Source organism: Colletotrichum destructivum, chromosome 6, assembly GCF_034447905.1.
Source record: "Colletotrichum destructivum chromosome 6, complete sequence".
NCBI lineage: Eukaryota > Fungi > Ascomycota > Sordariomycetes > Glomerellales > Glomerellaceae > Colletotrichum > Colletotrichum destructivum.
In genome coordinates, this window is record NC_085901.1 from 3,904,776 (window position 1) to 3,927,810 (window position 23,035).

A 23,035-nucleotide genomic window follows, 5' to 3' on the forward strand; every position below is an offset into this window, starting at 1 on the left:
CTCGACAATCTTTCCTCCGCTCTACTAGGCCTAGTGGAAATACACAAATAGTAGTCTCATTCTCTATCTTGATATGTAGAGAGAGGGATTACAAGTACTTTTAGCACTCGTAGATGTAGATGTAGGTCTAGGTGCCATCCTGGACGTGTAGCCTTCTGGCGGTTAAGGGATACTCCTCTGTAAAGCCTTAGGATCGTTTCTACAGGCGCTTAAAACCTTTCAGAGATCTTTAATAATTTAACTCAATCCCAAGTACGTTGTGTTAATGTAACTCTAATGTGTTGCGGTAGCTAAAAAGTAGTCCAGCTGAAATTAATACACAGGGTAGTAGGGGGGATAATGTAAGATTTCCTCGAGACGTTCCGCACCTACGTGCATGTTTTATTACCAAGCACAGCCTTTTCTTTTCTATGACTGCCCAGCTTAGCTAAACGTTCAAATCTAGCAGAACTACAGTTTGCTTCAATTACTCACTGGCATCTAAACTTCCATCACGACAAAGTCTACTTAACACCAAATTGCGCCAATTTACCACCATGTTCTATTTGTCATACACCGAAGTATTATCTTACACGGGGGATAATGAGCCACGAAGGACCTCGGAGGATGGCAAGTATGAACGGGCAGCCCGAGAACCCGCCCCACGAAGCCGTCTCCAGGGGTTCTTCCTAGTATGTATAGACTCTGCCATTTGCTGGACTGCAGAGAGATATCCTAAACCCCAAGACAGCCTTCTGATTAACTGGGCCAGTACACCAGGCTGCCCCAGATCGCGCGCTGATCTATCGGCAGCTTGGAGTGCTGGGTAAGCTTGCCCTAGGGGGTATGGCCAGCGACTTGGAAAGAGGGGGGAACAAGCCGCTTTTCTATAAAAATAAAAGAAGAGGCTGTCCAGCAGAGAACCCAGGGGGGAGAAACTCTACCAGTTCTAGGCGTGTTATTTGCGTCTCAGTCAATGCATCCTTCAAACGAGGTTCCAGCGCCAACAGTCCATTCAGGCTATATTTAAATCAGTTGTGTCGACAGAACACGAACGAGACCGGCATAACAAGAGGGCAGGAAAGCCTTTCAACGGGCTTGATAAAGGCACAGAAAAGATAACCCGCTCGCCAATGGCCCTAAACACATATCAGACCCTACGACCTTTAATTTCCTATTAAGAAAGAGACACCGTCGCCACGCCACTACCCTTCCGCTCCGCGAATCCCCTTCATGGCTCCCCTTGCCGCGATTGAACCTTGCCATACTCCAGGAAGAGAGAAACATAGGCATCCAGGAACATCAAACATTCGTCTGCATAACCTACTACTATGGCATCAGTGATGGTAACGCACGTGGAAAGGCTTAGCAAAGAATACTTGTCCAGACGGTCCATTTTGAGATAACACACCGTCCGAGTAAGTGTCTCACATAAAACAGCGTTGTGGAGGACAGGTCAAACGCACACTACAGAAATATACAATGGTAAGTTGAGGCCAATAGACACAAGTCATGATGTGAAAGCGGGTGCTTTTATGAATTGTTTTAATTTCTACTCTTTCTCTTTTTTTCCATCTATCCCATCTCATTACCATATCGTCACAATAATCCCCCATCACCAACTTGTTCCAGAATCTTATAAGCAAACCTTAATGCTAGGTAGGCCACACTAGCCTGAAGCTAAGATCTTATGCAAACAAACACGCAAAAAATATAAAAAAACCAAAAGATTTGAGAAAAAAATAACTGAAACATAGGAGAATCTTTCATCTTGACATCATGCTAGCCCCACAACTTATATGTCCAGCGGAGCAATACACCGATTACATAAAGACAAGCATGCCGGCAGCAACCACCGCGACGAGGCTCATCAGGGGCACGGCGCCTGTGGCCTTCAGCGCGGGCTCGCCGGCGGTGACCACAACAGAAGGGGACGTGGTGGCGGGGCGCGTAGTGGACGGGCCGGATGTTGTCACGGGCGAATTCGAGGAGGTGACGGGACGGATGCTGGTGTTGATGCCCGGGCCAGTGGTCTGAGTGACAAGCGTGGAAGCGCTCGAGACCCGGACGATGGAGGAGGTTGCCGTGTTTGTGACGTTGCGGACGCTGGTCGAGCCGCCCGTGAGGATAGGGGCCAGCGTGGTGGTGTCCCTCGTGCGGGTGATAGTCGAGCAGGTGCCGTTGAAGTTGCAGCGCGTCAGGGTCGTCACGGGCGGGAGGACGGTGATGACAGGCGGCAGAGTGATGGTGCGGCAGACCCCGTTGAAGTTGCACGTCGTCGTCGTGATCGGGGCCGGGAGCGTCACGGGGGGAGGGAGCGTCACGACAGGGGGAGAGACGATGACGGTCGTGCTGTTCGTGACGGGTAGCGTCGCAACAGGGGGAGAGACGGTGACGGTCGTGCTGTTTGTGAAGGGAGGCGTCGTGGCAGGGGGAGAGACGATGGCGGTTGTGCTGTTCGTGAAGGGTGGTGTTGTGGCAGGGGTCGTCGTGGCAGGGATCGTCGTGGGAAGGGTCGTGGTGGTGACGCTAATGATGATGGTGCTATTGTTGGGGAGGACGAGGGTGGAGGTGGACGAGGTGGGCAGGGTGACCGGGTCGGACGTGGTCGTGTTGAAGAGGGTCGTGATGGCCGTCTCAGTGGTGAGAGACGTGGTAATGTCAGTGCTGGTGATGCTGGACTCCAAGGTGGAGGAGAGGGAAGAGGAAGAGGACGTGAGCGAGGTCGAGGTTGTGTCCGAGGTTGTGGCGGTGCTTGTGGAAGTATCACCGGCGGTGGTGGACGAGGTGCTCGTCGAAGTTACATCACTGACGCTTGAGCTGCTGGAGCTGGTCTCAACAGAGGTGCTGGACGAAGAGACAAGGCTGCTGGTGGTGCTGGAAGAGATCGAAGTAGTCGTGACCTCGGTGGTGGTAGTCAGCGAAGTTGTCGTGTTCGTCTGGCCGTTGACGCCCACCAAGATGGCGGCGCCGGCAGCGAGACGGATGAAGGCAGGGGAGACCATTATAAAGGTTGTTGGTAATGAAAGCGAGGGCGATGTAGTTGGGGAGAGGGTTTCTTCTTTTAGTTTTATAGGAGTAGAGTCAGAGAGAACTCGGAAGAGGCTGGTAGCAGAGAACGAAAGCGACTGTTAAAGCGGGAGCTTGGGAGTGGGAGGAGAAGGGTTGCTGGATGTTGAATAGTGGTTGTTGTTGTAGTTGTTGTGATGATGAGAAGATAGGAGAGATGTAGGCCGGGTCCAAGGGAACTTGATATAGCCGTCGCTCACGCCGGGATGCTGCCTCATCTTCAACAGACGAATGCCGCGAACGGCCACGGCCGGCACCCGCGATAGCATCGTCGACCAGAAAAGTCATAAAGATTAGGACACCGGCTGTGTGGTTGGAAGCGGTGGGCCGATGGCGTGAGTACCGCGTGCGCTCAGCATGTTAGGGCCGTTTTAGTGGCACCGTGGCGGACAGTTGAGCCCAACTGGTGATGTATGCGGTAAGAGGAACGGGATATCTGGATTAGCTCATCGTGGCACAGCACGGCGAATATGCGAGTACTGGTGGTGGATTATGACGACCTGGGCTTGCTGCGGCTAACGAGTGGTGGCTGAGTCCGTCGGATCCGGCCGAGTCGGGAGGTTATTTAGAGTGAGACATCGCGTGATGGCACGAAAGAGTGCTCCGAGGCACGGCGAAGGTTGGCCGTGACGGAACCGAACTCCGAGGAGAGGATGTGTGGACGGTTGAGAGTGAGACAACTGACAAGCAGAAGCGCTTCCGTTCGATTCGGCGCCTGTTGACTGTTGACTCGGCGCCGAAGGCAGATCTTCATTCCTACCCGCTGTGCTGGGAGGATACCGTTGCCCCCAGCGTTCCAGCATTCCAGTTCCACGTTTGAATGCGAGGTATACCTCGGCTCGCCCTCTCCTGTTGGTTCCATGCCAAATGCAGCCTTGCTCGATTGCTCGGTTCAAGATACCTCGTGTGTTGAACAAGACCAAGACGCCGCTCCGTTCATCCGTCTAATTATCGTGGGTGGTGATACTGTAATGGGACTAGAATCCGAGTTCCCTAAATAACAACAACCTTCGGCCACAGCCCAGTTGCCAGCAGTAACTGACTCTGGAGATGGTGAGTTGAGTCGATACGAGATAGTGAGTTGGGTCGATACGAGATTGCCATCTAGCTAGCATCTTCCGGATCTAGCCGCGAACAAAAACCACCGATACCGGATTTTTCCCGGCCATGCCCCTATCGAGCAAAGGCGTTTTCGGTCCTTTCCAGAGAGCAGCCCACCTTTACGATGTCCCATGTGTAACTGGAAACGGGAATCCGGCTGCGAAACCCGTCCGTAGGAAGCCACATAGCGTATCGTCAAGTCTTTGCCAAGGACGAGATACGGATCAAGAATCCGCTTTGCGTGCGCAGCGGTGGCTGGTGTGACGGCAGCGTTGACGTTTTGGACGAGGGACGAGATCGACTGAGACATGGCTCGCGTGGGGGGTTAACGAAGTGGAGGGTGAACGTGCATAAAGTAAAATGGCATATCGTTGATATGTTATGCTTAGTCAGATTCTTCAAGAGCAGTCAGTCATAATCGAAAGAGTAAATGGCAGTGTAGATGTGAAGAGATTTGATATGATGAATGAGCCCGTGTTCATCTGGACTCCGATCCTGGTTTTGCCCCCATGCAAAACGCCCCGACAAAGAAAAACATGTCCAAGCTGGTCTATTCGTACATGGCATGATGTGATAGTCTCTGGTCCTCGCCCCTGCTGCCCGCCGCCTTCTCCCCTTCCTCGCCTCCGTCGTCATCTTCGTCGAATCAAGGCTTACAGCTTCATACCCAGCGCCTTGTGCACGCGCATGCTCTGCCGGATGCTGAGGTCGAGCATGATCTCCTCACTGCCGCCGGGGATGGCGTAGGCGCGCACGTCGCGGTACAGCCTCTCGACCTTGCCGCCCTGGCCACCGCGCGAGTACGACAGGCCGCCAAAGATCTGCGAGGCCTCGCGGGCGCAGAACTCAAAGGTGACGGTGCTCTGGGCCTTGAGACTGGCAATGGCGCCGCCGAGCTTGAGCATGGCCTCGGTCTCGGCCATCTTCTCGCACTGGTAGATGAGGTTCTCGAGCCACGCGTACGACGCCTCAATCTGGCGGGCCATGTGGGCGAGCTTGAGGCGGATGACGGGGTGCTCGATGAGCTTCTTACCAAAGGTGCGGCGCTTGTTAGCGTACTTGACCGACTCCTCATAGCAGACGCGGGAGAAGCGGAGGCACTGGATGATGATGCCGATACGCTCGTGGTTGAAGTTGGTCATGATGACTAGAGGGGGGGGGGTTGTGTGTTAGTGAATGGTGTCTTGTGAACGATTCATCGTCCGTGTCCAAGGCAGACATACCTCTGAAACCCTGGTTCTTCTTGCCGAGCAGGTTCTCGACGGGAACTTTGACATCCTCAAAGGTGATGTAGGTGGTGCCGCTGGACCACACGCCCTGGCAGTCCATGCGTCTCGTGGTGACGCCGGGCCCTCTCTCGATGAGCAGCAGACTAACGCCGTTCATGCCGGGGCCGCCGGTGCGGACGGCAGTGGTGAAGTAGTCGCACCAGATGCCGTTGGTGATCCACTTCTTCTCGCCGTTGACGATGAAGTGCTTGCCGTCCTCGCTGAGCTTGGCCTCGCACGTCAGGTTGGCGACGTCGGAGCCGGCGTCGGGCTCGGTGATGGCCAGGCAGATGCGCTTGTCGCCATCGAGGATGCCGGGCAGGATACGCTCGACGAGGGCCTTCTGGCCGAACTTGACGAGAGGCGGGCAGCCGATGCCGAAGCCGCCAATAACGTTCCAGACGAAACCGCCCGAGGCGGCGCGCGACAGCTCGTCCGTCAGCAGCATCTCGTGGAAGAGGTCCCAGTCCTTGGGGTCGACCGAAGCGACCGTCCTCTTGGTGTACTGGGTCGGGTAGTGGACGCCGAGCAGGCCGGCCAGGTAGCCGCGCTCACCCATCTGCTTGTAGATGGAGGGGTCGACCTCCTTCTTCTCATCCCACTCGCCGACAAAAGGCTCGACGTTGGTCTCGACCCACTCGCGGATCTCGGCGCGGAGGGCAGCGTGCGTCTCGTTGAAGTAGGGGGTGTGGTACTGGACAGCGAGTTAGAAGGGGCAAGTGCGATTAAGCATGTAAGGTGATGGACTTACGGCCTGGTACCAGTTGGGGTCGGCGTAGGGGACCAGATCGCCAAAGGGGTCCATGGGCTCCGACTCGGTGTTGCTGCTCTCGGGGGCCCTCTTGGGAGCGGCCTTCTTGGGCGCGGGGGCGGCGGCGGGTGCGGGCTCGGCGGCCTTGGGCTTGCTGTCGAGGGAGCCAACAAGCAGCTTGGTCTTGTACTTCTTCAGGATGCCCTCGTTGTGGTACTTCCAGAACTGCTTCGAGGCGTCCTTGCCGGCGACACGCTGGAGGATCTTCTTACCACCTGGGATGGGTCAGAAATGGGAATATAGATAAGAGAAAAGGGGATATGTGGCGAAACACGCACCAGGGTGGTCATCCTGGAACTTTGTGAGGTCGTAGACGTCGCCATCAACGATGATGTACAAGTCCTCGGGCTTGTTGTGCGACGCAACGTCGCTGGTCGAGAAGGTCTTGGACATGGTGGGCGAGTGTCTGTCTCTTTGTCTGTTTATCTGTCCGCTGTTTGCACAATCCGACAGGGATCGATGGATGGATGGGTGGCAGACACTCGTCGGATGGGTATACGGACGGTGGTTTGGATGAAGATGGAAGAGGAACAGAGAGAAAGAGAGAGAGAGAGTCAAGTGGTGAGACGGGGATGAAGGGGGGAAGAGGGGATAAGAATGTTTAAAAGACGTAAGCCAGGTCTTGTCTTGGTCTGGGGTATGTCAGAAGGTCCGGCACAGAGTACAGTAGTACAGAGTACCACTCACTGTAGGCAGTCTGGGGAAAATGTAATCAAGGACCGAGTCGCGACGGCCACGGCCACGTCCACGGCCACGGTCGGCAAATGGACGGACCAGGCCAGACAATCACATGCTTGCGGCGAGCTGAGAAGAGGTGGGCAGGGAAGGGAAAAGGTACCTCTCCTTGTCTGCGGGCGGAAGCTCGGGTGCGGGTGTGAGAAAAGGTACATCTTGGCTTCTGGCTTCTGGTTGCTGCAGACTTGTAGGTAGTGCATCGAGGCCCGAAGAGACCCACCCAAGGGAATCAAGGTATCTCTGCACCAGGAAACATATGACACGGTACCTTCAGCCCAGATTGGTGGGCGTGGCGGTTGTTATTGAAGATTTCCCCCCCAGCTTCCCCCCACACTTGGAACGCACCACCCGACCCGACAACGCGCAGAAAAGCACATGCGGCCGGGAGGGGGACGAGGAGGAAGAGGGGGGAGGAGGCGGTTGGTGAGTTGATCGTGTGGGGGAAATCTAGATTATGGATTCTGTGATGGGTCCGTTTGCTCGGCCGTCAAGCGGTCACCGTCAATTGACACGAAGCGCATTGGCTAGTTATCTGGACAGCTACACCAGGTGTCCTCGGTCATTCTCCCGCTACCTACCTACATCGTACTAGGACAAACATCGTACAAACATAGACGGCGATTGGGACAATTGGGTTTTGCACTTGTGCACTAATCCGGGTCATGTGCCCGCCTCCCGCCTTTGAATGGACGGGTCCCGAGCGGCGCATGTGATTCATGTGATTCCCTCTCCCCTCCGAAATTCTGTTTCGGGCGTCGCATCCCCTTTTCGGCTGATGTCATCGAAAGGGTCTCCCGCGCCCCTCTCCCCTGCCACCTCTGTCGCTTCTGGTTCGCTAGGATGCCTAGAGTGGATCTGTACCTCGGCATCTTTTGAGCGGTGACGCGCCAATGGGAAACACGGGGTTGGTCAGGTGGATGGGGCTCGTCCCCGCCCCCAGGCCGGCCCCAAGGCCCCCTTCGCCTTGTTCCGGCCGCTTTTGCTGCCTGTGTCTCCCAGGGCCTCTGGGTCCTTGTGCCGTGCCACGGCGCTCTCTTCCTTTCACGGTCAAGGTCAAGTTCACCGGTGAGAGGCTAGAGGTGAGGACGATACGCTGCGGTGCGAGTCAGGCAACATCATTTGAGGCCTGTATATAGAATAGTAGACTACGTGCGGATACCGCCACAGCTCCTGCTGCTGCCGCTGCTGAGTACCCCCAGCCTCCCCCAACATGCGCCGGAGATTACTCGACCAAGGATCACAAACTGTTGTTCGACAAGCAACTCCCCAGATTCTGCCACATTGGCACGTGGGGCTTCTTTGTTCAGCCGGTAAGCTTGAATAGGGTATCCTGAACCGGCAAGCTCGACCTTTTGTCTGAACATTTAGCTACCTTTCCTCCGTCCTTCTTCCGTGGACCAGGCAACAAACGGACCTATCCATACTGTAAACCGCCGTTCATGAACGGAGGCTTCACTCCGAGTCGAGCTTGGCTTTGCAGTAGTTCTGCCGATGCGTCTAAGTTCTTGAAAGGATTTCCGATTCATTGTAAGAGGAAGTGATTCATCCATAAGCAAATTCCCAACCGCAAACATAGCAATGGGTCTACTTTTTTGACCCCCAAACGCCGGATCCCACGCCGAAGCATCTATAACCAAATGCCAATCCCATCGCCCCGGGCTCCACATGTCGTCGTCGTAGTCGTCGACGAAACAGCCTCCCCAAATTCCCATGCAAGTGTTGCCTCCAACCCCCCGATCGCGACATCAGGCCCCGCGAGGCTTGGCCTTGGCAGCCGCCTTCTCCTTCTTCTCCACCTTGAGCTTCTTCTTCTTCTCCTCGTTCTTGGCGTCCAGCTTGCGCTTGTGCGCCGCCTTCTCCTCTTCCGTCTTGGGAATCACCTTGAAGAAGCCGTCCAGCCGCACCTGCTGGCTGCTCTTGAGGTTCTTCTCCAGTCGCGCACCCGCCCCCCGCACGCGGTCTTCCGAGAAGCCCTTCTCTGTTACAAGGTATTGCACGAGACCCTCCATGTCGGGCTTCTCCCACTTGAAGTCGCACAGCGGGTCGTCCGCCGGTCGCACGTCGGGGTTGAGGAAGAGCTCGCGGGCGTCCTGGTACGGCCAATCCTCAGGGATCACGTATTTCTGCTTCGGGTCGTTCTTGAACGCCTCGACAAGCGTCTCGAGGTCGCCGTGCTCGCGGATCAGCTTGAGCGCCGTCGAAGGGCCGACCTTGGGGATGGGGTCGAGGTAGTCGCAGCCAAGGAGGATGCAGAAGTCGACAAACTATTTTTTTTTCGAGACGTCAGTGACAAACGTGCGTGCGAACGATGAACCAGACGTACCTGCTTGCGCTCCATGCCGAGGCCCTCCAGCACCTTGTCGATGTGGACCTCCTGAATGGGCTCCTTGCGCTGCTCGCTGAAGGTCAAGTGGCGCAGCAGGATTGGCGTATCGAACGTGAGGGTGTCCATGTCCTCGCTGGCTGCGGCGTACACCTTGCCGGCACGCGCCAGCACGGCGCACTGGGCCTCGGCCTCGGTAGGAGCGACGATGAAGGGGATGCCCATGAGCTTGAGCAGCTTCTGGCAATCGGCGTTGTGCTCGCGCGTGACGCGCACCGTCCGGCGGGAGAACTTCTCAACCTCCTCGGCGGTGCCCGTCTCCTTGGCCTCCTCGAGACCTTCGGTGGCCTCCTGCTTTCTCTGGAAGCGCTTGGCAAGCTCGCCCGACTTGAGCTTGGGCGGGGCGCCGTCGAAGACGTATAGGGGCTTGATGCCGTTGTCGACCATCCGGAGGGTTCGGTAGAAGAGACCCATGAGGTGTGATGTCGTCTCTCCACTCTCGTTTGTGAGCTGCTGGCCATCGGATCGGACGGCGATGAGGAAGGAGTAGATGCTCATGGACCTGGGGGCTCGTTAGCGGGGAGGGGAGGCATAGGACGTCTTCGTCGGAGATTCCTACGCATCCTATTCCATGTCAGCAGCACATCCAGTGTTCAATAGGCAAGGGAAGGCCCGGAATAGACTTACAATTGCCACTTTGCGGCCAAAGTGCGCCTTGATCTCGCCCTCCTTGATGGCATCGGGGGCCTCCTCCTTGATGATCTGGAAGAGGTGCTTGATACCCATTTTGCGTCGCTGCCTACGGGCGCTGAAGTTGAGGAATGAAATGTGGTTTATATATCGTTTGTTATTCGGAGCTAGCAATGGACCGCGCAAGGGAAAGCCGTGGTGAACTGTTGGGAGGATTATTTTCTGTCGAGGGCAGCTGGTGAAATTGGCTTGGGGGGGCAGAAAGGAAGGGAAAGATGGGGCAGGCACGACGCGTGCTGCACTTCTTTCATGACGCGCCTTTTCCCAAGTAGCCCCACCACGCGTTTAATTGATTGACAGTGTTCACAGCTGCTGCCAGCCGCGGCGGTGCATCGTGAGAAATTCGCGCTGCTCACTGTGCGTATGTGGACTGATCCATATGTCAGTCAAGAAAATAAGTACCCTGTAAAGAAATCTTAAGTACCCATGAAGAAAACTCCCTAGCGAGAGAAAACAAGTACCCTGGAAATAAATAAGTACCCTACAAAAGGTGCGGCGGGTTGGCTGTCGATCCCAGTGAGTGCCACGAACCGGCATTTGCTTCAATATTTATCTCAACACTCTCACAACATGAGACTCATAGACTCTATGGCAATTCTGATTAGTATTTCCTTCACCGTAGCAGAAACAGAACTTCGTGGCACTCAGTGGGATGGCTGCTTATGTGACCGAGGGAGCAGGAAACGCTCATGTTATCCACAGCAAGTGTACAAAGGGTTTCGCTTGATGATCGCGTCCCGTTTTTCTCACTTTGTCAAATTGACCAGACTAGACTAAAGTTTCAGACCTGCGAAAGCGTTCGTCGGAGTGTCTCCTTCTTCCGCCCGTCGCCGCACATCATCAATATTCAGCGTCATCCGATTCTCAACACGGATGTGCAAGTCCCGCCACCTCTCGATTTTAAGCAGCCTCTCAGCATCGGCACCAAACATGAACCAGGTGAGTGACATAGTGCTTTGAACCTTTTCTTCTGGTGAACTCGGTCGTCAGTGCCTATATCGACTTGCGTTGATGCTGGCTTTGACTCGGGTTAGACCTTACTAGTGTAATTGTCCAGAAGCACCTTGAGGATAGTGGTAACGCTGTTCGGCAAGTCGTACGGGCTGATGCCGAGGAGCATCATGGCTACTGGTAGTTCAAAATGCTCGAAAGCCATTGCCACATCGACGGCTGTTTGAACTATTGTAGCGTTTACTGTCGGTAAAAATGGCTGTTCCATCTCCATCCGTAGCTTGTTCACGCGTGTCCCCCATCTGTTCCAGTTTGCTCCTTCGCCCTAGTCCAGCACAAACGTCGAAGAGGCCGCGGTCCACGAGCTCTTGTATGGAGATTTGACAAGATCTCTCCGGGTCGATGGCAAGTCTCCCTTGGGAAAGGTACTCTCCAAGGTAAAATGAACCGCTGTTGCGCCAGTGTTGCGCCAGTTATGGAGAGTCTTGAGATCAAGCTCGTCCGAAATCCCTTGGAAGGCGGCGAGGACCTGTAAGTCGCGAGCAAATACTTTGCAGCGAAACTGACGAGTGTCGACCATCAGAATCAAAATCTTGGATAATTCTTGAGGTTCCGAGCTGCGCCCATGACAGAAAAGACCGTACTGTAGAGCAACAAGAAGAGAGCTCGTCCAGGACACGAGATTACTCGGGGAAGCGGACCACCTCGGCCATAAATGGTCGTCGAGGAGCCGAGCAGCCTGGCTCGGCGGCAGTTGATAGAGGTCGCCGTATGGTTGTCCCGACCGATCCCCGGCGGCAGCGGCGGAGCACACCTCTGACCGGTTCGTTGTTCCGGCCGAAAGAGTGTCCGAAACTCGGAAAAGATATTTTGGGATGTCATTCACGGAATCGACCAAGACTTGGTTGAAAGGATTGGGTGTAAACGGTGTGCCGAGGCACACATCGTTGAGGTTGGACATTGTAGTCGGTTCCAAGGCTGTCGATACTTTCAACAGTTGAAATCTTCTGGACGTGTGACGGCCTGGGTTCTTTCAGACATGCGGGAAAGTGACGAAGCTTTATCTTGCGCTGCTTGATTAAGCCTTGGCGCAGCTGTTTCACATGCAACCTTTGTTACCGGCGACCTACCATTCTCTGAAGGACATTCCTTGATACACTTCTACCTCGAACGGCTCAGTGTGGGCTAAAGTGCGCAAGTCGGGCGATTACACACTGATTTCGTTGCTAGGTTGGTGTCCTACGGGACACGCAAGAGGCTGTACAATAAGGGCAACTCTGCCAGGCACTCATGGATCATTTTAGCTGTATTGTTTATCATGTTTGCTAGTACTCAACTAACGCCGGACATTGGGAACCTGCTTATTCATAATGTCATACCAGTACAACGGCGGGAGGCATCCGGAAGAAGACGACTTCCATCGACTAGACAAAAAGGGGGATCGCCGCAATCCGTCCGGCCTGAAAGACGTCAGACGAGCCAAGAGTCGAGGCCAGTATGAGTTGGACTAAAGCACATCGCTTTCAAGACCTGTTGGCATTAGCGCTCGCAGACTGCGTTGTATGAAAGCTTCTGCAGGGTACTATTCCGAACAACCCCAAGCTAAGGGGCATCGTTTCGCAACGAGACAGCTCAGCATTGGTTACTCCCAACAATAAGAGTCGAGAACGGGTTCAGCCGCAGCGACTCCAGGTCACCATGCGCTGGCAATGCATGTCATGCATGCCAGCCATTGGGAAAATGGGGAGTCAATCTTCGAATCATCTGTCGTGCAACAGGAACCAGCCATGCCTAGTCAGACCTGCATCAGCTCGCTAGCGTCGCACCCAATCGTCCAGCCCCAAGGGCGACGACTCCTCACATGAGGTCGCCGCCTGGAGACCGGGGTCTGCAGTCATCGTCTTGAAAGCCCTCAACCGTGGCAGCCTAGCGACACTCTGATCCGTCTGCGGTGGAAGAGCTGGTTAACGTGAGCCGTTGCGACAGTTGACGCGTCAACATCAAGGTGGAAAGGAAAGCAACTGCGTTTTCCATCCAGGAGTTCCTCAAGACAGCGACGCAAGAGAAAGCTTCACGACACGAGCCTGTCACACTCGGTCGCGTCTTTCGCCATGATCATCCCGAATCTGGAGATAGTGTACCCTTCAAACATCAAACTCGCACCGCCTGGATGGCGACCCCAAGTGAAGTAAAAAAGAGAATCTCCAGGCTTCCAAGTCTCTTCAACTGGGGACTGTGGCTGACCCCAGCACAGCATCATCTGCATCCACGACCTGGGTGGGTCTCCCAAGTCAACATGGCACCACGACGAGTCCGGCAAGACCTGGATATCCGATCCCGATTTCCTCGGCGGCTCCCAGGACTCGGTCCGGGTGTGGACGTACGGCTACAACTCGGAGCCGGCGCCGAACATGACGCCCGCCAGCATCGCCCTCCATGCAGACGACCTTCTGGCATCGATGATGAGCGAGTACAGAAAATGCCTCGTATGCACCGGTTTCTCGCGCTGTATGTTGCTCAGTGCTCACATGCTTGATTCCAGGGTGGTCCGACCATCTTCATCGCTCATGGGCTCGGGGGAACCATAGTCAAGAAGGTAGGCTCAGGGCCCCGTCGGCGTCTTCGTTTCTAATGAACTCCGATGTTAGGCGGCGGAGCTCTACACACGTTGCCCGCAGCATTTCATCATCAAAGACCTCACCGCAGGCATTGTCTTCCTAGACACCGTCCATCATGCGACTGATTCCGAGGGCGTCCTTAAGGCGGTCAACACAACAGTGACGACCAGCCTCACGAAGCACTCCATTAGGCCATCCGCCGATGATATTCGAGAGTTTGCAGAGGCTGTCCGCAAAGTCAACAAGGCCTTCGTCGACCAAACAATGCCCGGCTTCTTGATTCTGAACTGCGTTGCCAAGCGGCCAATAAAGCTTACCGACGACGACGGCACATCCTTCAAAGCTCTGGTGGGCAATGATGTTGGTCAGTCTTAAGAGCGGTGTACAGTTGCTGACAAGGACTCTAGGTCGTGCCCAAGGGCCGCGGCGATATCGACTCTCTCAACGTCAGGACCGTATCAGTGGACTGCGACCACTTCGAGCTGACAAAGCTCTCCTCGCCGTCGAGCCGGAGCCATGTCGTGCTGGTCGAGAACATCGAGTTCATGATGAAAAGCATCTCGTCGAACAAGAAACGGATCTTCTTCCCCATGCCTCCGCCGACACAGCCGAGCACCGGCAACCCGCGGCCGCCATCGCCCGGTCCTTGTGAGTATCGGTTCAGGAACGTCTACCAGACAATGCTGTTAATAACGCCTCAAAATCTGCAGCGAGACCCTGGAGACCCAAGCCCTTGCCACGGCCCCCAAACACGCTTGGTCCGCCGCAACGAGATGGAAAGGAAGAGTCGTATAACCTGTGGATCAGGAAGAAGGAAACTGGTAAAGCACTCAGCTTAACCCTGTATGTGTGGTTCTGTTGACATCTAACAAGACCTGCAGAGAACGTCAAGAGTCATTTCGATCTCCTCCTCACCAAACTCGGCACATGGGACCAAGCATATCTCGGCTACGACATCCACCCAATTCCCGGAACATGCTCCTGGATACAGTCAGAGCCCGACTTCCAGGACTGGGTCAAGTCCAGCACCGCCGCCGACCTGTACGTCTGCGGAGGCGCCGGGTGCGGCAAGACGTATCTGGCAAAGTCCGTCGCCAACTACCTGATAGGGGACCGTTCCCGGTCGTCCCCTGGATACGACCACATCGTGCTATCCTTCTTCTGCAATACGAGCGCGACCAGCAACAAGAGACCCCCTATCCTGGAGTACTTTATCAAGTCACTTTTGCAATCCTCGTCGTGGTTCCAATCCCTGTCGTCCGACTTCTGGCTTTTTCAAGACGACCGCAGCAAGCTCGATCTGAAGTCTCTGTTCGAGATCCTACGCCAGTTGATGGCGAGGCCTCAGCTTAGCTTTGGGCCCCCGAAAACGACAGAGGTCTTTCTGATAGTGGACGGGCTTCAAGAGTGCGATGCATCCTACGTCCAGGAGTTCCTCCAGCTGGTCGCCAGCTTCATCGACAGTCCCGCCCCTCGAATCTCACCGCCGACGGCGCCCATCGACCCAACGCGGCCCTTGCCTCGGGAAACAGTCCGCTTCAAGTTCCTCTTCACGCACGCCCCGAACGAGATCATGTTCCTGGCGACTTCCCGGGCGGCCAGGATCAACATGGCCGACGCGGACGTCACGAAAGACATCGCCACGTACGTCGACAAAGAGGCGGCGGCAATATTCTCGGTCAAGGCGTCGGCGCAGCCTCTCCCGGAAATCCGCGCCTGGATAAAGAGCACATCCGGCAGCTTCTTCCTCTTCGCCAAGTATTCCCTGCACGACGCGGTTGCGACAGCCAGGGACGGCGACTACGACTCCTCCATCACCTCGAGACCTCTGCCGTGCCCCGAACGGCTCGGACAGTACTACGATCACGAACTCCTCCCGTTGCTCCAGAGCATAGACAACCACAACTACGTCCTCTCGACGCTGCAGATCGTCATCGGTGCCGAGAGGTTCGTCAGTCGAGAAGAAATCCGAGACGCCATCGCCTGCCTCCACGACGATCCTCATCTGCGTTCCCTCAACATCCAGACCGTTCTCTGGCAGAGGTGTTCTCGGCTGATACGTGTCGACGCGAATCTCGAGTTCCACGTCTCCCACCCGTCTTTGCGTCTTCACTTCGCCTCCTACATCAGCGAAGAGCAGCAGCACGCAAACATGGCTTTCCTGTGTCTAAAGTATCTCTCACAACCCACCTTCGGACGCGGCTGTACGACACCGTCTTCAGAGCTGTCGAGGCAGCATCCGTTCTACGATTATGCGGCTTGCATGTGGGATGACCACTTTCATCGCTCCAACGGAGAAGGCCTGAAGTTGCTGCCCCTGCTCGGTCGTTTCATCACTTCTCCCTGTTACGACATTTGGTCCTCGTATATTTCCTGGCATACTGCCACGAATCAGTGGGTGTATGGATCGCCGATGTACCATACCCTTATGTCAACCACATGGATTCCTCCTGTTATCGCTCTCACATGCGCCAACACCGGCCATCTCGCTCACGAACTCGTCACAAGCTACAGTGTGGCCGAGTCTGGACCAAAGTTCTGGAATCACGAGATAACGTACTCCATCCAAAAGTTTGTGAAGAGGCTAACGGCTTCCCACGCCATGACAAAGCTCTTCGAATGCAAGAGTCCCGAGCCTGACTACTCCGTGCGGGACGCCGCCGGCCACACCCCTCTCATGAGGGCAGCGATGGCCCGTGAAGGCCTCCCCGACATGATCAGATTCTTCCTCCAGCGGACGCAGGACGTCAACGAACGAAGTTTCATCCACGGAGACACGACCCTCCTGCTCCTCTGCCATTCCCTCCAAACCGACGACGATGACTTCCTCGCCTACATGATGTCCCTGCTCCTCGATTCCGGGGCCGATCCCAACGTGTCTGGATTCCAAGGGAAGACGTGTCTCCTGGAGGCGTGCGAACGAAACTCGCTGACAATGGCGAGTATGCTCCTCCGCGCCGGTGCCAGACCGGATACAGCGAACATCGCCGGCATCACACCCCTCTTCGAAGCCTTGATGAACTCAAGCGAGGACATGGTTGAGTTGCTCCTCGATTATGATGCTGACCAAAGTCTGGAGTTCCATTGGCCAAACCAGCAAACGCCTCTCACGGCCGCCATTGCCGAGCGCAACTTTGACCTCTTCTGCCTCCTTCTGCACAGAGTTGACGACGTCAACCAGCTGGACGGTCTGGGTTTCGCACCCATCCATCTATTGACAGCGCCGGAGAACATTGGTTGGCTGGCTCGTCTCCTGGAACGGCCCGACCTCGACCTCGAACTCCTCTCGGACGGGTGGGAGGAAGATTGCACAAAGCCCATACGTCGGACGCCTCTATGTTTTGCGATTGTCCATGACAACTTCAGAGCGGCCGAGATGCTCCTGGTAGCAGGCGCAAGCCCCTGCCGACACCCGGAAGCGACAGACGAAACACCGCTCTATATGGCCGTGAAGTTAGCCAGGACTACGGAGAATACTAAGAGGTGAGTGGTTCATGATGTCTAACTCTCAAATTTAACAAGATTATATTGTTGCTTGTTTTAAAACATGGCACAAAGGCTGAACTCGACAGCAGCAGCATCAATAGCAATGAAGACAACACCGACAACACCAGCAACGTCGACATAGTCGAGCTGTTGCTGGAATACCAATCGCCCATCAACACGTTGAGCCACAAGTCGAAGAAGTACGCAAAGTCACCGCTGACGTTGGCCGTATGTCTGCAAGACCAGAACATGGTCGAGCTCCTCCTGCGACACGGGGCCGATCCCACCTTGGAAGAAGCCTACGGGTTCCCCGGTCCCCTGGACGCGGCCATCGACGACGACGAGGAAGTCGGCATAAGGTTAGTCAGGACCCTGCTCGACAGCCCCTTGCCCCCAGACATCAACTACGTGCCCGCGAACGACGACGGCGTAGACCATATCCTTATCGAAACGAGCGGGAAGAGAGCGGAACTCGTTCAGCTGCTGCTCGACTACGGCGCAGACACGAAGTGCTTCCTGTCCCCGTCTTCGAGCTGCAACATGACGCCGCTCCTCGGCGCCGTGAAGGAGAGCAACATCGACACCTGCAAGGTCCTCATACGACACGAGCCAGGCCTGGTCAACCACCAATCCAAGGACGGACTCGTCTACGAGACACCGCTTCACATGGCCGCCAGGGAGGGAAACTCAGAGATAGTCCGCATACTCCTCGAGGCGGGCGCCCGGCCGGACCTTCCATCGCACCACTGGCACGAGACACCGCTCTGGTCGGCGTGCTACAGGGGCCATCTCGAGATTGCGCAATCCCTGTACCAAAAGGCGCCAGAGACACTCGACACCCCCTCCTACGACGGCGAGACGCCCCTCATGGTCGCCTGCGCCGCCGGAAACCTGGCTCTGGTCGGCTTTCTTCTCGAACGGGGCGCCGACATCGACGCGAGGTGCTCGATGGGCAGGTCGTGCGTCTGCAGTGCCGTCTCGGCTGACGACGGCGCCGCGCACCGCATCGTGGGCCTGCTCCTCCGGCACGGGCTCGGCGTCGACGACGTCATCAGCGCCGTCGGCACCACCGTTCTCGGCGAGGCCTGCAGGGTCGGCGACGTGCAGACGGTCCTGATGCTGCTCGACAAGGGCGTCGATCCGGCCAAAGGGCAGAAGCCGCCCGGGAACAGCACCTCCGACAACACGCTATGGAGGTCTGCGCTGCGGATCGCGGTGATCAACGGCCGCGCCAGTATCGTAGATATCTTGCTCCGGCACCCTCAGCTCACGTCATTCGTCGACAGCGCCGACTACTACGGGGAGAACGCCCTGCACATGGGCTCCCTGATCGCACGCGCCGCCGGGTCCGAAGTCGCGACTATGATTTACGCGGCTTGCCAGAGGCTCGAGTCCGAGACGGGGAACGACCACTTCCAGAACATGCTGGCCACCGGGAACCTGGAGGGGCAGACGCCCGTGGACATTGCCCTGGGACGTCTGCACGAGAGGCTGAGCGGCGAGGCGTTGGCGAACACCGACGAGACTATCCGCCAGTTCGTCACGGAGCTGACAGAGACCGATGTGAGAACCGTTGTGCGACACAAGCATCTCATGAGGGATCTTTCGGTCCTCCTCTTGCATCGACGAGGATACGACAGGCAGGCGGTGCGTCTGCTGCAGACCCTGACGATCGACGTGGATATCAAAGAAGAGGACGGCCACTTCGTTGAGGGAACGACGTGCGTGCTGTCTTGCGACGGCTGCGACGAGGATGAGCAAGAAGCCATGTCATTCTGCCGGTCATGCCGCACTGTTCTGTGCCAGAGATGCGTCGCCGAGAATGGCCGGGACCATGAGATGGTCCCAGTCCCCGTGATGAAAGATCGGACGGCGACGGACTTCAACTCCGAGGAGATTCGGGAAGTTTTCGATGTACTGATGAGGGACTTTGTGATCGAGAAGAACCCCTTGTTCGAGGATGAAGCCCCGGTGGTTCCCTTTGAGGTTGACCCCGAGTCTGAGGACACGACGCTCTCGCTGGCTTCACTCCACGCCTTCGGGTACCTCGAGTTCCGACGTCGGGCCTGGGGCCCCTATCTCCCGCTGGCGCCGGCTGTATACGAACGGATCCGACCATGGGAGGCTGTCATCGAAGGCCCCAGGAGGAGGTTCCAGGAATGGGTTTGGGAGACCGAGGCGTCTCCGTTCAGGCTGCGTGGCGAGCTGGGGTATTTCCTGGAGGCCGGGAGGAGGACGGCGTACAAGGACTTGGAGACCGTGCTGAGGGAGCAGGTTGTCAGTGATGTTGCAAGGATGTTTGCCCACAAAGGGCGTTCAGAAGACGGCAAGCGGTTTTCAACCCGGCCAGGAGGTCCGAGACGGACGAAGCAGCTTGGTTATGGCGATGAGTAGCCCGTCCTGGTTGGCTTACGACTAACGCCTGCACGATATAAAGATACCTAAGTGAGTTAGAAGATGGCTTCCATCAGGATAGATAGGAATTGTAGGCGTCAGTTACCCGACCTGAAAACAGACTGACGGAGCCTTGTTATACTCTCCAAGGAGCCAGAATTGACACATACGACCATACCCATTGGAAAACTCGGGATCCCGTCCGCTCTCCCATAGATAAGCCAATGAGGGCCGGATTAGTAGTTGGGTCGGTGACGACCAGCGAATACCTGGTGTTGTATGTTTTTGTTATTTTTGCCAATCTGCCGATTCCTCGCCGACACAACAACAAACAGCTTCTGGCCTCCCGCGCTCTCCCGACGCTCCATATCTAATCATGACTGACTGAAGAAGCTTTTACGTAGCCCCAGCAATACCGGGCTACTGGTAAACTGCCCTGAGCTGACGGAACCCATCTCTTGGTCCGGTAAACGCCCTTCTCAACTTTTTCGTTTGAACACTGGGTGTGCTTGATCCTACAACCACCTTATATCACGTTCTTTGGTTTCAGCAGGGAGCTACTGTCAATTTCCAGTGGGACCAGTTGAGAAAGCGTCAATGATAATACGATTAGGATAAAGACATTGTGGACCCTGATTTGCGAATATGGTTTAGAATTATTTTCAACTAGGAATGCTGCTGTGGCTAAGAATCGAGTAATTTCATAGCAACCAACCCTCAGCCCCCATCGCCTCAAACTAAGCCCTGCTTCAACTTCCTCCCGTCCAAGTATTAGGCTTTAAACCCTCTGTAGGCTGAGGTCGAACTCCAGGCTAGTTCATCTCTAGATGTGCGTGTGCGTGTCATTGGCTGGTCTATCGCCCATCATGGAATCCCAAGCAAAGGTGGCAGTATCCTCTGGTGGTTTCGCCAATGCTCAGCTGTTCGGCCTTTTTGCAGGGCTGCTTCTGCCCACAGCGCTTCGTGGCATTCTTGTCCCTCATGTAGATGAAGCCGCACTGCTCGCACCTGACCTCGTAGAAAGGGATGTAGCACATCTTTGTGGTCGATTGATTGCTACGTTAGGAACGTCTTTTGAGAAGAATGCAACTGCTTTGTCTGTGGCTTGGTTGGCTTATTTGGGCTGGGTTTGCTTGGATGGAGCTTTGTTGGTTTGCGTGGCTGTAGTCTTGTGTGCTATGTTATCTTGATTGATTGTAATGAGCTTGATGCTCAGGATACACACTGCTTCAAACAATGCTGCTTTATGTATAGAATATGTTTAAAGACAATGATGTGATTGTGGGTGCAGGTACTGAAGACCTCACAATCACGTCTGGTGGCAGATGACTGTGAAAGGGACTACTTTGAGGAGACCATGAATCAGATCAACCGTCATGACGGGAATAGCGCACGGCGGCAACTGTCCTGCCATGATCACAAAACGGCAAAACATCCTTCTCTTGCAGAGGCTCTAAGCACCGTGATTCTCGGCGCCAGGCAAATAAGGTGGAATAACGGCTTGGTCTTACCAGCAGATGTTTGTGCATAATGTTTCTGAAGCTGACAAAAAGTCGGATATACAATGAAGCAGCAGGCACAGCAGCAAGAAGTTCATTGTCTATGCATTCTATGATATTTACCTAGAAGAGGATCTAGACCTAGGTAAGATGACAGGTTGGGTAATGTCAGTTCAAAAAAGTATTAGGGAGTAGCAAGACTAGGGTCTCTATGCAAGACCCCAACTCTTGACAAGCTGGAATATAATGTAAGTGTATGGAGATACTTATTTGTGACTACATGACTAAGTGGTTCAAAAGTCCACGCTCTGCCAGTGTTGCGCTGATTGCGAGTCGCTTGAAGAGCTTCTGGGTGGACAATTGTCACCGAACTGAGAAGACAACTTGGAAAAGTGCAACTCCCTGGTACGAAACGGAGTGGTAATGCATCAGAAGAAGGATAAAACAACTAAGATGAGTAGATCAAGGCCAGGATATTCTCCAAGGGTTCTGAATCACGCATGGAATAGTCAAGGTTGGTCGAGGTCAAGCAGCCGAAGCTCGCATGGAGAAATCTTGACGCAAAGTAAGGGCGATGCCATGAACCCCGGAATAAGAGCATATGTAAGGGGAAAACGGGATTGTATTGTTAAACTGAAAAACCCAGTGTATCGAAATAGGTCCAGTTTATTAATGGGAATAGGCCTTGGCATCCTTTGCCATAGCAAACCTACTTGTGCCCTGCCACGCGACTAGATCTAGGGCAAATCCAGCGTCTAAAGCCATAATCATAGGAAAATGATAGCTAAGGCGGCGAAATCCATTGAAGCATGGCTTTGAAGTGGTTTTGAGACCTGCTGAGATGCCTCATGAGACAGGACATTGCCCGGCGAAATACCACTTCCCTTCTGTCAAAAGAATGAACTGATCTCCCTCCTTTCAAAGTCCCGAAAACAAGTCTCAGGACAGATAGCAAGCCCAATGAAAACATCTCTCTTTGGCGTCACTGTGTTCCCAATGCCCCGTTTTTTGAAGCAGAATCTCTTTGTATCATTGACCGAGGTTTTGCAGGCGGAGCCCTTGAATTCAACGAGAACAAGGGCAGATCATGCAGCTGTACGCAGTTGTTTTGTAACCCTGACGCCAGGTAGTCTGGGTGTGACGGGGTACCAGACTTTCAAAAAGAACCAAAATCATGCCAGAGACCCTTAAAAGTGACAAAATTTCCTCACTCAGGTGTACTCTCAATCAAACCCATTTGCCTGTTTATCTCTGCTGAAAACCACCACCAACTTCTAGTCTTCGACTTCACCCCCGCCGAACTCTTCATCGTACTTACACTTCCAGTCTATATCCAACAATTAGCATGGATTTCAACACGATCGAAACCCCCCAGTCTAACGCGACTGGTCAGCCTTTCACCAGTGCCTCATCAAGCCACTACAACACTACTTCGATCGAAGCCTGCCGTCCGACGAGTTCCGACCCGGTCTTTCAACCCGACGGCAACGATCAGCACGCCCCCAGCAGTAGAGACAGCGACGATAGGGTAGAGAGAGACAATATACCTGACGTAAAAAGCGATGGGCTCGAAGCTATGGATCACGGTGATTTCAAGGGCATGTACGCCGAACGGGATGACCGGCTGTTGGATGGCTACTTTTCCAGACTTGGCAGCAAAATTCAACATGCCAAAGACAAAAAGGCTCGCAAGCTGGCCCAGCGTCGCCGTCTCTTGCAGGATGGGAAGAGGTAGATAGATCAAAGCTGAGCGGGAAAGCCCACTTGGCAAGTTGACGCTGCGAGGAGTGTTGGGGCTCATGGAAGTGCTGAGAGAGTATTTTCCATCAGAGTATGGCAGAAGGCATTTTCAACGTCTCTCTGGTACTTTTGAAGCGAGGACGACCTACATAATTCCCCTTACCCAGCTTGGTGCTCATCATCATCAATAATCGTCTATTCTCAGTCATGCTCTCCCCGAACGCCTCCACTCCTCCTCAATGACTGATTCAATCACAACCCAAGCACATGTACTCTCTCCTACGAATAGCCTACTTTCCTGAGCTCCATTC

The 23,035-nt window shown here is 54.8% G+C and overlaps 8 protein-coding genes across 8 annotated transcripts; 2 read left to right on the forward strand and 6 right to left on the reverse strand.

Annotated features, from left to right (window-relative positions):
- Positions 1-1,593: 1,593 nt before the first annotated feature.
- On the reverse strand, positions 1,594-3,295 carry CDEST_10390 (uncharacterized protein). Its single transcript, XM_062926548.1, has one exon. It carries the CDS (start codon positions 2,982-2,984, stop codon positions 1,803-1,805), a length of 1,182 nt encoding a protein of 393 aa, XP_062782599.1. The 5' UTR covers positions 2,985-3,295; the 3' UTR covers positions 1,594-1,802.
- Positions 3,296-4,581: 1,286 nt separating this feature from the next.
- CDEST_10391 (Putative cytochrome b5-like heme/steroid binding domain, acyl-CoA dehydrogenase/oxidase) lies at positions 4,582-7,224 on the reverse strand. The gene is made up of 4 exons (XM_062926549.1): positions 6,507-7,224; positions 6,169-6,443; positions 5,373-6,111; positions 4,582-5,296 (listed from the first exon to the last, which is right to left on the reverse strand). Exons 1-4 carry the CDS (start codon positions 6,619-6,621, stop codon positions 4,803-4,805), a joined length of 1,623 nt encoding a protein of 540 aa, XP_062782600.1. The 5' UTR covers positions 6,622-7,224; the 3' UTR covers positions 4,582-4,802.
- Positions 7,225-8,708: 1,484 nt separating this feature from the next.
- CDEST_10392 (Putative XPG/Rad2 endonuclease, XPG-I domain, PIN-like domain superfamily) lies at positions 8,709-9,844 on the reverse strand (the record flags this gene model as incomplete). Its single annotated transcript, XM_062926550.1, has 2 exons — positions 8,709-9,227; positions 9,287-9,844. 2 exons carry the CDS (start codon positions 9,842-9,844, stop codon positions 8,709-8,711), a joined length of 1,077 nt encoding a protein of 358 aa, XP_062782601.1.
- A 965-nt stretch (positions 9,845-10,809) lies between these two features.
- Positions 10,810-11,261, reverse strand: CDEST_10393 (uncharacterized protein; the record flags this gene model as incomplete). Its single annotated transcript, XM_062926551.1, has 2 exons — positions 10,810-11,006; positions 11,078-11,261. 2 exons carry the CDS (start codon positions 11,259-11,261, stop codon positions 10,810-10,812), a joined length of 381 nt encoding a protein of 126 aa, XP_062782602.1.
- A 51-nt stretch (positions 11,262-11,312) lies between these two features.
- CDEST_10394 (uncharacterized protein) lies at positions 11,313-11,948 on the reverse strand (the record flags this gene model as incomplete). The annotated part of the gene is made up of 1 exon (XM_062926552.1): positions 11,313-11,948. The coding sequence occupies one exon, from the start codon at positions 11,946-11,948 to the stop codon at positions 11,313-11,315; it is 636 nt and encodes a 211-aa protein (XP_062782603.1).
- A 1,150-nt stretch (positions 11,949-13,098) lies between these two features.
- CDEST_10395 (Putative B-box-type zinc finger, P-loop containing nucleoside triphosphate hydrolase) lies at positions 13,099-19,485 on the forward strand (the record flags this gene model as incomplete). Its single annotated transcript, XM_062926553.1, has 8 exons — positions 13,099-13,175; positions 13,242-13,473; positions 13,530-13,583; positions 13,636-13,953; positions 14,013-14,253; positions 14,316-14,426; positions 14,487-17,088; positions 17,181-19,485. 8 exons carry the CDS (start codon positions 13,099-13,101, stop codon positions 19,483-19,485), a joined length of 5,940 nt encoding a protein of 1,979 aa, XP_062782604.1.
- An 854-nt stretch (positions 19,486-20,339) lies between these two features.
- CDEST_10396 (uncharacterized protein) lies at positions 20,340-20,522 on the reverse strand (the record flags this gene model as incomplete). Its single annotated transcript, XM_062926554.1, has 1 exon — positions 20,340-20,522. The coding sequence occupies one exon, from the start codon at positions 20,520-20,522 to the stop codon at positions 20,340-20,342; it is 183 nt and encodes a 60-aa protein (XP_062782605.1).
- Positions 20,523-22,329: 1,807 nt separating this feature from the next.
- CDEST_10397 (uncharacterized protein) lies at positions 22,330-23,034 on the forward strand (the record flags this gene model as incomplete). The annotated part of the gene is made up of 1 exon (XM_062926555.1): positions 22,330-23,034. The coding sequence occupies one exon, from the start codon at positions 22,330-22,332 to the stop codon at positions 22,717-22,719; it is 390 nt and encodes a 129-aa protein (XP_062782606.1). The 3' UTR covers positions 22,720-23,034.
- Position 23,035: the final 1 nt, after the last annotated feature.